Here is a 14,341-nt window from a genome sequence, read left to right on the forward strand (position 1 = left end):
TCATGAGGCTTGGCTGCCCAGCAGCCTTTCTTAACATGCTACAGATAGCAATCCCTTATCTAGCCTCTGTAATGGGGAGCTACGGATAGAGAGATGGAGCTGCAGCCATTTAATTAAAAAGCTGGGGGTAGGGGGTGGAGAGGTGTAATTCATTGAAAAGGCACAGGAAGGAGACAAAGCCTTTGTCTCCAATACATATTTTGCTAAAAATTGTCACTCATCAGAGGCCGAGCTTGTATCTCCTCTGACAGCAATTCTGGAGATTTTTCCCGTCTTTGTGCTCATCTCTCCTCTGTTTCCTTCTCTGTGTCTCTCCCTCTTCTTTCCTTGTTTTTTTATATTTCCCAGGAGTCCACTGTTTTCTCCAGTGGGACAGCTCCAGCGTTTTTTACGAATGACTGCGGTGGACAGACAGTGGCACTGAATGAAATGGCCCCTGCACCTAATTGTATTCCCACCTGGGGAAGGCAGGCAAGGGCGGAGGCTTCAAGCGCACAGCAATGAGGATTTATGGCAGACGGGGAGACAGTAAAATAAAACACCAAAAGGGATGGCTCCTAAATCTCATTCCCAGTGCAATATTCATTGTAGTTGCAATCGAGTGTGCTGATAGAGCATTGAAAAAAACGACTGCTGTGTTCAAATTATGGCTGTACTCTCTACTAATATTTAACATCATTAGAAAATCATTAGAAAACCATCATAAAACCTGGGATTATGACCAGAGCATTAAACACAATGATTATTCAGTGTATTCCTTCCTCCGCTTTGCCTTGGAAATGAGATTTGCTCTGCTGCGGCGGCTATGTAGGCTAAAAGTAAGAATATTTTTCATAATTACTGTAACATTTGAAACACATTGGCTTGCATGAATTACTATACCATTATGCAGTTGGGGTTGTCTGCCCAAAAGCGAAGTTTTCAATAAGGCTTTGCATGGGATATCGTTAATGCATTTTCACGGGGGCATCAGCAAGAAGTATGCCAATATTTTACTAAACCTTAACCTTAGAACATGTTACCAGTCGTGTGGGTATCAGAGACACATTGATGCATAGCATGCATAAACAAAGAAAATGCTAAATATACAAATTCAATTTTTTTTTGTGTTTTTGTCTGCGTGAACAAAACAATGATCAGGCTGCAGTGTCAAAGGTGGTGGGGCATGAGAGGGACAGCAACAGCTTTGATGTGGAGAAACCACAAACCACTAACTGAGCTTTAGTAATGGACATCAACTTCTTGAGGAAGTAAAGTAAAAAAATCTGGTTTTAAGACTGCACATGAGAGTGTATATATCTTCTATTGTACTCTGATGTACTACTCTACTTGAAGAAATGGAGGGCCAACAGTGTCAGAGGTGAGTCTTTACTTTTTGGGATTTCTCGGCAGCACCATTATCAAGAGCAGCCATCAGCACAAAGATAAAAGATCCTAATGGAGCTGGCCCTGGTGGAGATGAAAGGCGCAGAGATGGCACACTGTTATGAATCTCTAATGCAGCCCATGTTTCTAAGGTAATGACTGACTCTCAGGCCTCTTTCACAGGCTTCCCTGCGTAGGGCCCAGGCGATAAAGGTCTCCTATTTCTTGTCCCTAAGTAGTAAGGCAGTAACCCTGTGGCCCTTGCTCTCATTGGTTCTGGAAACCATCCTGAAAAGTGACGCAAAGTCTGGGAAATAAAGCATATCTGTGTCAACACTGACACATTTCGAATCAGATTGAAAATCCGCTCAAAACAGTTGCAAGGTAGAAAAAAATATTTCTTGTCATCACTGAATTTGACTTATGATCTATGCTCCACTTCAAATGAATGGTAGTCACTTTTGACAGCAATGACAAGTGGCAGATGGCATCATTTTGAGGGTACTGTATGTTCAAAATAAACATCTCACTTTCTTTGTACTACACAGAGGACAGTAAATCTTTTTCATACGTTCAGATGCTGAAGTATGCTTGTTTACAGTAGGTGACTATGAACAACGTATTCTTTTTGGGTCAAGATGAGCAGCAGACTAATGAAAGAGCAGTTCCTTGTCAAGTTTTACTGAATAATTGAACTGACACTTATGAGAAGCAATATTCTTTTGAATACATTACTTGGCAGATATTCGGGCTTTTGTCCCTTAAACTTTGCCAGCAAAAATGATGCCCTTTGAACAACAGGGAGAGGTGAAAACACATAGTGAGAGAAAGAGCAAGTCTTCCCTCCAGTCCCTTTCACAGAACCTAATGGATTGTGAGCACTTAATGCATTAATCAATCAATATCTCTCACTGTACATCAACAACGCGACCAAGTTATGAATGACCTTTGTAACAAAAAAGGTACACTTTGACTTTAATACACACAAGATTGCTCGTAGGATGGTAACTTGGGCCCAGTTTTTATCACGCATGATTACACCTTCACAAGGCAGAGGGCCATTAACAGTGCACTAAATACAATGAGGTTAGTTGTTATACAATCTTCACATGGATATGCTGGAGATAGTGACAGAAGGATCATTTATTCAACTGATCTTGATCATACCAAATACCAAGACATAAGAATTTAGAAATATAGGGTTGATATCCACTTTCTACATCTTAACAAGGGCATAGATATATTATTGCTTCTTGTGCATTATAATTCTCTGTACAGTAAGAAGCAGGCTTGTTCACTAAGCAACATAAGAATTGCTCTGGCTTGCTCTGAGAATACACCATGAAGCCTAAGTGCTCTTCTTTGTAGTATGGCTCAAGTACTAATTCAAAGATGGTTCCTATCTATAGATAAAAGTACATCAAAAAAACTCTCACTTGAGAGGAATCATTATAAGCATTGGAGTATATTCCAATAGTAATTTTGAGTGTTACGCTGCTGTCAAAGTCTTTTCAATCAGTCAGTCAGTCAGATTTGCTGCTGTTTTGTATTGTCTGACAGTGAAACATGGCTACAAAATAAATAACTAAGAATAAGTGTTACATTGTTATTTTATGAAGCCAGAAAAAAAGTATATTTTACGACTACATTCTTGGCACACTCACAAGACCTCGTGGCTAGACTGTCTGTGAACTCATGGTGCAATCAATTTTAATAATTTCTCATTAAATGATTGGATTCTTTAAACCTGATAACAAGAATATAAAGATTCTCTTCTTGGGGCAAAAGTGGACTACAGGACTACAGACAGAGCAGAAGAAGGTGCCTTTCTCTCTCTATCTGTATCTTTTTAATAGTGTGGATTAGAAAGCAGGACGGGAAAGATTGAGTATGGTGATGGTGGGATAATACAGGATAGGAGGAGAGTGAGGTTGGGGTAATCATGATGGGGGGCATGTTTCTGAGTCCCGTCTTGAGCACTGGTGGAGCGTGGAAGTAAAGCGTGAAGACAGAGTGGAACGGACAGGAGCTGACTGCAGAGAGCCAGAGAAAAGAAGAGTCCAGAACAAGAGCACAAACTAATGCTATTGTGGTCAATGCACAATGGGTCCTGCAAAGTGACTGCAGAGGGCCCTTAAACAAAGAAAGTGTTGCCATTCGCTCTTCTCCATCCAATTAGATTCTATTGGCCGGTTTAACATGACAAAAACACAGCCCATTTTTCCTAATTCTGGCTGCCATTCTGGCCCCTCTGCCACCTTCAATCAAGTAAGCCTCTGAGCGCTGGCCTGTCTGTTCGACTAACAACGACTTGTGACATGGATTCAAACACATCCACTGTGTTCTTCACTCTACATCTCGCACACAAATATGTGCCCCATCTCAGCTTTCCCAAGTGCTCGAAACATTCCCCATATACATTAGAGGGACTCATTTCCAGAAACCCACGGCCATCGCTAAGGTTAATCATTTTCAGTTCTTTACTTAGTTCCACTGAAAAATACCTGGATTTGCTATTATGTCCCCACGCAATAGAAAGTAATAGAAAGTAAAGAGAAAAATAGGCGAAAAACACAAATGAGCCGATGATCATATGCCTTTAAGTAACAATACCAGTACCTTCAAGTAACAAACACTTAAACTAGAGTACAATACAACGAATAGATATATTGTTGTGGTATTTTGAAATGGCTGTTGCTCTATCACATAATTTCAGATCACACACCTGAGTATTTCTGGACAAACATCAATATATTCTTTCAAACTAGCTATTCAAGTGAACATATATCATCACAAATATTTCCATTTTAAAAAACCAAACCATCTGCCTCCTGAGTGGAAACTGGAAACTGTTTTTATAGCAGCACTTGGTCCAACATAGCCGACTAATGCAAAAAAGGAGACTGTCCTTCCCCCTTGACGGTGCAGCGCAGCTGAATTGACTCGATATGCTCTCCTGTATGCTTACGGAGCAAGCAGCATGAAAATTGACCTTTGCTTGCTTTCAAAACAGTGGATTATTCATCTTAATGCTTCAAATTGGTCAGGGTGTTTTTTCATGCTTTTTCCAACTTGTTTACCTTCTCTCTTATTACTGTATGCATGTTTGCAAATGTGGTTTTCTGTGAAAATAAATATTTCAAAGAATACTAAGGGATCCACAAATGAACATGCAAAAAAGTGTGAAAGGCATAAATACACTTTTCTTATCATGTAAACAGAAAGAAACTGGTTTTGCCCTTACAGCAAGTAAAGAACTATTTTCCTGTGCTTTGGCTATTTTCAGTATAAAATAAGCACTGTGAGATCTGTCAACAAGGGATAAACATGTGCAAACGTTTATTTCTTCACTATCCATGTCTCTGTCAGAGGATGTCTTGCCAAACACAGGCAGCTCTACAGGGAGTAAGTAATTAAGCAATACGTACATGTAAAGTACATGAAAATAAATGACTAAATGAAACGGTGCGATTATGGGTCCAAACCTCAGATACTGCCAACAAAAATGTTTTTTGGTAATTGATTGAATTTGTACTGTTGCAATAAAACTCCTTTTCCCTCTTTATGGTCATGGTGGAACTTTATCTGTTCAGTGTGCCTTTACAGTGTAAATGAAGGCTCCTCATTCATTGTCCCTTGCGTAAATATCATCCATCACTATGCTCATCCAAGCTTCTTTGCCCCAAATGGACAGTAGGAAGAACACATTCACAGCCAATTTATAAAACAGCAGCGACAGAGCAGCGTTTCCAGCCAGACAAAGAGAGACTGTGAGAGATAGGCCATCATTTGGATCAGGAGGGACACCATAAATCTGACTGAGTCAAACAGTAAGAATGTCACAAAACAAATGCAATTTTGTCTCACAGTGTCACTTGGCAGGCGATCACATCTGGCTAAACAGACTCAGACTGTGGGCATATCTTACCCCAAAACGTCCCTTCTTTACCAAATAGTGCCTTCAAAGGACGACTGCTCAGTCCGTGGCCACCACACGACAAGAGACTCCGTGCTGTACGTGCTCTGCTCATCAACCACAACATTCTTCACAACACATATCCTGAGATAACCAATGGCGTACTGTGTGTCAGTTTTACAATTCTCTGGAAGACTCAGGCCCCAGACCTGAAGGTGCTTTGTAACCAATAGCAGCCTACTGTAGACTATAGTGGTATCACACTCGACATGGTGTGAGAATTTCTGTCCGTCTGCTGATACCCGCAGCTACATGGGGGCAAGGGGAGCAATATATGTGGAAACTAGACAAATCCAGAATAATTCCCAGTATTCATCTGTGGAAAGCTCCCTCTAATGTCACACACCACCATCACCGACACACAGTAGAGCCTTCCTCCCACTCATATTATCCTTTCGTGTTTTTCAGCAAACTCATCCATTTCTCTTCACCCACCCTCCTCAGGTGGTGTGTAGTGTACTGTCAAGCACAGCGTGAATCAATGACTGGTGCTCACGCCCACAGGTAAAGGTTAGAAAGGTTCACTATTGAATTATTTCTGCACTTCTCTCATTGCTACCATATGCCTGGCTGCTTTTAGTTGATGTGGTTGAGGCACTGGAGGGGACTCTTTTTGCTAATGCACTCAAAACACGGATGCCTGTGTTTCGTGTCTGTATGTTTTTTCATGTAAGGGTGTTTTCTTCAAATGAGCAACACATGTGCACTTACACACAGTCTGTTCACTACTCTTGCTTATCTATCAGAGAGTAGATAATGAATCACAACATCTGTGCTTTCAGCCAGTCTTTGTTTCATCTGCCTTTATTCAAATGGAGCCTTCGGAGTGTGAGGGCATCGTGCTGCAGGATAGGGCACCCTTCACTCTCTGGTTTTATTTTGCTGTCAGCGAGGGCTATCGTCTCTGCTGGACCCAGGGTGAACTCATCCATAGCACAGATCATGCCCTTTGATCCACCAGCTCTCTCTGGGGGGCACAAACAGCCTTATTAAAAATGGCTAAATAAAACTTTCCTAGCCTCGACTCGATAGTTGCCAAACTTTACTCCTGTTTCTTCTCTGATGCTGCCTATGGTCAAATTGAGCTGCCTAATTCTACAGCGAGCTGCACTGTTCGGCCCAATACCAAAACATAGTAACAAATGAAGAAATCTCAGTGTTTAACAATTTATTGGTTGTAGTTCCTAGACATATGCTTGCACTACAATCAATATCATAGATGAGAACATGCTGGAGACAATAATGTGCCTTAGGCGGAAGTTCAAGTAAGGAGCGTGCAGAAAACTTTGAACTTTGAACTTAAAATTTGACAACTATAGGTAAAGAAAAGCCAAACAAGAGAAAATGTATCTGCATCGTATTGCAACAGCATGCAAGTTATTTGACTAATAAGTACATTGTAGAAAATGTGCTGGGTATGCATTCTTTGACAAAGACACTCAACTAAAGTGGGTTTGATAATGAGGGACACATACAACTGGCTCTTTGTAACTGTAATCAAATTAAAGGAGTCACTGGAGTCGTGTTAGTTACAGTATTTGTCAAAGTATGTGCTGACAAAACCCAGCACCATATTCTTTCATAAGAAAAGTCAGCCACTCATGCATCTCTCACTTAGCTATAACTGCACTGAAAATATTTTGGACATGAAAACAAACTATACTTTAATTTGATGCTCTGTCAAACGCATCTCATATAAATCAGTCATTAAAGAGAACTATGTCATGCTCCATCGTCTTAAATTGACTTGTTTCTCCTTCATCTCATGTACCTGTATGGCAGTGACACGACTGCTGCTATAATTAAACCCATCACAACCATTATGTCTTTGTCACCTAATCTATTCTCTCCTCCACTGGCGGTGTCTGCCTGGAACCACAGACTTCCCGCCCTCAGCCCTGACTGACAGCCCCTGCGGAGGCTGTGGTCACTCCGTGTGAGTGACATGAGGGGCAGCAGGGCAACTGCATTACCTCCTTCCCCTCCGAGCTCCTCCTGATCCTGCCATCCAGCACCTCACCCCACCTCTGCTCCAATAACCAGCAGCAAAAGCCTCAAGGCCTGAAAATAGAACTCATTAACACGTTTAGTAAGTACAAATGAGATGACTGTCTCCTGATGGACTGTCTATCTTTTGGATCAGCTTTCAAGGAGAGTGTCTGGTAATGACAAGAGAGAGGGAAACCAATATTATAATGTGCTGCCAGTCTCCTCTGAAAATGGGCTTGATGACAAGGAGAGCCTGTCGCACCCACACATGTCCTGATTCTCAAAGTGGACACCTATGTGTGTGCTCATTTATGGGTATGCCAGTTTGCAAAATAAAATCTGGCGCATATTTACACCCACATGACATAACTGACGGTAACATCACACATGGGGCTTAAAACATACAGGGCACACACAAGGTGAACTCAGCATGAGTAAACATCCCAAATACTGCATTAAAAAAGCTTCACGTCCTGATTGTGAGAGGCTTTTGCTTTCAACTTGTCCTCATTGACTTTATCACTTTTCTTATTGTCGCTTTGTGTATATAAACACTCAACGTTGACATTTATGCTGCCCCTGTTCTCCTCTAAGCTAGATCAATTGGACAGGCTGGCACAACCAGGACCCAGACATTACCCGCCTTCCAGCCTGGGGGCCGAGCAAGCCAGTATTTACAGAACGAGGGTTCAGTCGGGTGGGGTAGTAAAAACCTGGACAGAAGACATTTTTATTCACAGCCCATCCCAGAATAGCATGGTGGCTTTCTGGTCAATTTGCTATTACAGGATGAGCCAGCAGAGGAATTCAGACCAAGCTGGTCCATAAAGCAGGGGGCACAGGGAAAGAAAAGACTTGATTGTGTTAGTTAGAGCAGCATGGTCATATGAATGCTGATACACAACTGGAAAATCTATAAAGCCATCATTTTGGCTTTTTAATAAACGTCTAGTCTTTTGTAATATTTTCAAAATGAAAAGTAATGTATTTATGAATTTCCTGGCACGTTCTGTGGACAGCAAACAATTTCCTATGCTGCCTCGATGCCCTTCGGACAGGGATTAGAAGGCAGGCGACTGACGGAGGCCTGACTGAGCTGCAGGCCCTCTGGGGCCCTACTCATCCGGGCCTGCACAGTCCTCATCCTCATATCCACTCTGCATCACCAGGGCAATAACCGCCTTTATTAAAAGCGCATTGCGGCAGTGTCTGTCTATACAACTTACTTTCAGATTGGCCATAATGTGGCATGTAGAAAGAGTCTTGTGGTTAGGGGCTACAATATCCTGTTTCTGGAAAGGTTTACTTTGCATTGTAACAAGCATAAATAAAGGAGGACATTCCAGAAATGGCTACCGTCTGTTTCGCTCTTGCCCGTGGGGAGCAAAAGCTCAGACTTTGGCCATTGCATGCCATCAGAGCGTGGCCTGGCTCACCTCTGATTTTACCTGGCTTTAGCAGCTTTAACTTAGCCACTGAACATACAGATAGCAGGGTATGATGGAGTATGAAAGCAGGGGAGAGTAAAGCCCTGTTAATAAGTTGAAACAGAGCGCTTAGAGGCAGGGGATACGACTAAAAGAAGAAGGCATAGTTCAATACAGTACATTAGATATTAGTAAGAATTTTTTTTGACAGATTGGATGTCAACATATCTTGTCTGCCTTCATTGAATCTCAATGTGAGCTGCAAGGTGTCACGCCAATCTGAAAATATGAGTGACTTTTCTCTATTTGCTTTATTAGTGTATTTTTCTATGTCGCAGCCCATTTTCCAGCTTTTTCAGAGCATCTCAGGAATTATGCATGAGGCAGAGAGGGAGGCATGAGGGAAGGGAGGAAAAATACTTCTGTTGTCAGGACAGGCCTTACTATTAGGTGTGACCCTGAAAGCGCACCCCTTTTAGCAAAACAAACAATGGATCTCATTTTGGATACCACTATTATACCGTCATTTGTATGCATCCTTTCGTCTCATTTTCATTTAGAAATGCACACGGCTCCCCTGCCCAGTTTCTCAAACTGGTCATTAAAAGTACTGATCTAAACTGGAGGCTTAAGTTACACTTACAAGCGCTCCAGGTGTGGTGGAGGAAACAACTGCAGAGTCAAAGTAAGATGACCCCTTCCCAAACAAGTCTTTGCCCTTAAACACCCAGGCCTGTATGTCTACACAGACAGGAGACAATGGCTGGTGGCTGCCCAGGCGGCCCCAGCCCCAGCCTTCTCCTTCCCAGCCTCCTCGACTCACAGACAGGGATTTCCTCCTGCGATGAGAGCCAAGCCGTCACAGCCCAGCGATCAAGGGCCTGCCATCTGTGACTGAGGCAGATTTACAGCAGGAGCTAATCCACACTGTCAGCCACGTTCGTTCTCCATCTCTGCCTCCTCCATACACATAAACGCACAGACGTTTGCCACTGAAAAATACTAATATTTTACCCTGATAAAATGTTCTTGCCTGAATCTCATTTTCTCTGTCTCACACACACACACACACACACACACACACACACACACACACACACACACGCACAGAGAACAAAGCAAACTTTTCTCGCAGAAGGGCATCCACCCTTCAGTGCAATTTAACTTTGCCCTTTTTAGAGGCATGATCTCATTCTGTTCTACGCTCAAAAAATAACTTTGATAATTTTTCAATAATTCTATTAAATGTTAAGAAATGAGAAACCTCAATGTGTCATTGAGTTGTATGCCCTGGTGAACATCATTCATTCGAAATAGGGTCATCATACGCTCAAGTGTCACACAAGCTCTCACACGTAAGCTCCCTAAATTTGTATCCCCCACTTCTTTTGCATCCACTCCTCACCATTTTCTCTTGTTCTCCATATATCGGTCACTCATACGCACATATCCCGATGCTTAAGGTTGTCAGCAGTCACCATTAACCCTACGCTTGACATCAACGTGACACTAGGTTATGCCTTTTCTCTGTAAGCACTAAGCCTAAAATATATTTTGTCCTCATGCTGTCAAACCAGCTGTCCTCACAAGTGAGTGCTTTATGGGAGTTTTAATATTTCCCTCCCACCTTCTCTGTCACATACATGTCTCTCTTTTTTGTGTCTACCTGCCACCTAGTAATGAGCTGCTATCCTAAAAACTAGAAGGCAAGCGCTGCTGCAGACAGCGCATTCGTTCAAGTCAGTGTTGAGCTTTATTCAGTGATCTCTGCATACAGGGCAGCTGTGTGGGGCTGGGGTCCCTCTGTGGCCCCTTTGTTTCCCCACAGAGAAAGGGTTAAAGAAGACAAATGGAGGCGGGGCCACACAGAAACATGCTTAAGCGGCACAATTTCAGTATGAGCAAGAATTAAAACAATGCAAGCCTTTTATTCCTGTGTTAGTCTAATTAGAAAGAAACCTCATTTCTGCTGCCCTTGCTCTCCTTGGACATCCAGCCCAGAGGAGATAAGTGGCAACGAATCCCTACAGTCTGCTGCCTCTTTATAAGGGGCATTAATATGCAACGTTGTGAAGTGTAAAACACATCAGATCATGCATGAGCTAGCCAAATTGAATTCCATTGCTGTCATAGAAAGGTATCAGTTGACGTGACGGGTTTAAGGTGTGAGCTTTTTGGGGAAAGAGAAGGCTTCATATGTTTTGCAAAGATCCCAGGCAGGCTACAAGCTCAGCACCTTACACGAGCAGAGACCACTCGCAGGATCACAGAACAGCAGCATACGAGGGAATTACTGTCTCGGTGACCCAGAAATCCAGGGGCAACTTTGTTTTAACAAGCCAGAGAGCGTTCCACCACTTTAGCAGCTATGCATCAACCACAAAAAAAGAGCCCTGTGCCACAGAAGAGCTAGCGAATAGGAAATTAAATATTACACTGGGAGGGAATGGTTTCAGCTCTAGGGGAGGGGTGGGGCTGGGAGGTGGGCCGGCGCAGCTGAGGCTGTTGGAACAAGGCATTTGGGGTGTGAGATGGTAGAAGTGAGAGGTCAGCTATTTTAGAGTTAACGATTACAGACAAAGAGGTATGATAATTATTGAGGTAATTTGATCAAAATAATTTTTCTTTTTTTTGCACACTTAATTTAATTTCATATCATGTGAAAAAACAAATGGAGGTTAGTGCTGGATTGAAAACAATGACATAATCACTGATCTTGTGTTTATATGTTTATCTGTCTGCAGCTTGTTGTAAAAGAGCAGAATGAAGGCACCTTTTACATTTTGTTGAACGCTAGTGGTCTGCTCAAGTAAGTGAGGTTTATTGTAATTTGATGATGCTCTGCAGGGGAGTAACTGCTGTCTGTGTGTGTGTAATGATACTACCCACACACAGCCCCACTGCAGGGGCCCATTACCTAACCTAAAGCTTGGATCCCTCAACCTGGCACAAACATGGGCATCTAGCAAATCAAAGATTAAAAGAGAAAAAAGGATTGATAAACATCTGCATACAAAACAACAACCAAAAAACATTTTTTGACAAAGGACAACAACTCTAAACGCAAAAATAGTAAATTCCCAACCCCCAACCCTTTTAACCTGAATGGCCCTTCCTCCTGCCTTTGCATGTTCGCTTGTCCACTGTACTGTAATCATTAACATATTTGGAGTGCAGCGAGCAGAAAGCTTAATTGTCCCTAATTGCTCGGCTAAATATGTTCTCTAATGATTTGCTTCAGATCTGTGACTGCCTTTTGCGCAATTTCCCGGCCGCTGGCTTCATTATCCCTGCCTCCTTGGAACAAAGCATCTTCACAGGCTGCCCCCCCAAGACCCCCCCCCCCCCCCCCCCCCCCCTGCATAACACAGACAGCGAGTATGTGTGCGAGGGAAGTAATGGTTCCCTCTTGGAGGGACACACAATAGAGCCTCTTTGTCAGGGCAAAGGAGTTAAAGCGATTGGAAAACCAAATCTCTGCTAAGAAAGAGTGTTAATTGACCACAGCTCACTCTTCCTAATCAGTCCATAATAAATGAGCAGCCGAGGCACTTTGTTTCCGTCATGCTACTGTTGTTGTAGCTGTGTTCTTGTTGTTGTTGCAGCTGCTGCTGTTGTTCGGCTCCTCCTTCTCTGGCCTTAATGCTCTGTCTCAATATATCTTTGATGGCTGAACAGAACAGCTCCCATTAACAGGGTTCACTGCTTTTGCTGCTGAAGGCCGGATTATTTTGTGTAAATGAGATTGACCTAAAATTATATCAATATCAAAAATACACTTGAAAAATAAAGTTATTGCAAGCAGATTAAGTGACATAACTCCAAGGAACGTCATCTCTGACAGAGTAAAAAAGTCATACTTGTGTGGTGTAAAATGCTGTTCTTCCTATCTAACAATAATAATGTATATTTGAGTTTAGTAGTACTGTATTTCAATCATGGCTATTTCATAAAAAAACAACCCAAAACCTCATATCTATGGGGGGGGGGGGGTCAATGTGAAATGAAAAGAGCAACAACTTGTGAACGCACATTTTGATAACTCAGACGTATAAGTGTCTCAGCAGAGCGATGGATGTTTGTTTATGTGTACAAGAGACAGAGCAGCAGAGGCAGAGAGATCAAGAGAGTAAAACAAAGGCAGACACATATAAAGAGATCCTAACAAAAAAGGGCCACAGGGGCAGTTTCTGACCTGTATCAGAAGAAGAGCATTTGCGAATGGTGAAGATGGAGCTGAGGTCCTCCTCCTCCTCCGGTAGGCCCTTCTGCAAGCGCTGAAGCTTCCTGAGGCTCTCGCTGCGCTGGTGCTTCATGGAGCGCACATGCTGGATCAGGTTGAGCTTGGCCTTGGTCGAGTAGCTACACAGCACACAATGGTAGTAGCAGGCATCACCCTCCACCGCATTTTCGTGCTGCTGCAGGTGCTGTGGGAGGGAATGAAGAGAGAGAGAGAGAGAGAGAGAGAGAGAGAGAGAGAGAGAGAGAGAGAGAGAGAGAGAGAGAGAAATGAACATGGAGAAAGAGAGAGAGGGAAAGAGAGAGAAAGAGGTTATTGTAGATGGCAGATAGCTGGCTAGGCACCACCGACTCACTTTCACTCAAACAGTTGGCAAATGAACAAATCAATTCCCAATCACAGCCCTGTTGTTTAACATCCAGACCTCTTCCACTTCAGGACAACTGTTTGGACTGCGCACTTTGTCTGCGTGAGTGTCTGTATCAGCGGGCTAACAGGACAGGAGAGGCCCAGGACGCACGCAAATCTCAGGGGCACGAGCGCAGGCAGGAATCGCATCAGCCACCCTTCAGAAGCCGTGGGTCTACAGCCTCACAGACGGAAGGGAGCATTGATCCCCTTCACTCAACAGAAGCCTCCCGTCTCTGAAAAGGAAACTCCAAACATCTGCTTGTTTCACGCATGGAATACTAAATATTGATCACGGCGAGTTAAATCCTCACTCTCTCACAGAGAAAGAGAGGCAAAGTGAGCCGGTGGTGAGGCAAGAGGGGGATTTAGTACACTCTGAGAGAAACTGGAACATTCCACAACAGGAGGACAACCTTCAGAGGACGGGACATCAGCTCTAGTATTGACCTGTCAACCCCAGCACTTCCTCCAAGACTCAACAGCAGGCCTAGTCAAGCCTTCAGCCCATCCTCCGCGGTGTCACAACATGCCTAACGCCCCGTAGTGACACCATACCACCACAACCTCTTGTCACACCACAGAGCTCCAATCTAATTACCTCCTGCATGGCTCAATCAATGATGCAAGGCCAACACAATATGGCTGGGCCTGGTGTGAGCATCAGAGTTATTGACCACTATCCTAAAGCATCACACTGATTGTTTCTGCATGTTTACAATGAAAGCCTCAGACTCGGTATGGCCACTTGTGTCATGCCTGTCATGTGCCCCTCCAAATATCAAACTATGGAGTCTCGCTGTGGATTTCCGTGGCTGCGATCAATGCCAATCACCAACATTTTTCCTCTTTTTCTTCTAATCTTCTTGGCGCCCATGTCTCTTGTGAGGCATGCTGAGAGAACAAAAAAGTATAGTGTATATATTTAAATATGTG

General features: G+C 43.1%; 1 protein-coding gene across 3 annotated transcripts in view; it reads right to left on the bottom strand.

Annotated features, from left to right (window-relative positions):
* Positions 1-14,341, bottom strand: part of zfhx3b (zinc finger homeobox 3b) — a 136,096-nt gene that overhangs the window by 45,820 nt on the left and 75,935 nt on the right. For all 3 annotated transcript variants that reach the window (XM_076109887.1, XM_076109885.1, XM_076109886.1), the window contains exon 5: positions 12,953-13,184. In XM_076109887.1, the coding sequence (XP_075966002.1) occupies positions 12,953-13,184 (232 nt within the window). The remainder of the gene's footprint in view (positions 1-12,952; positions 13,185-14,341) is intronic.

Source organism: Anarhichas minor, unplaced genomic scaffold (assembly GCF_050575085.1).
Source record: "Anarhichas minor isolate MPS153535 unplaced genomic scaffold, ASM5057508v1 ptg000042l, whole genome shotgun sequence".
NCBI classification, from domain to species: domain Eukaryota; kingdom Metazoa; phylum Chordata; class Actinopteri; order Perciformes; family Anarhichadidae; genus Anarhichas; species Anarhichas minor.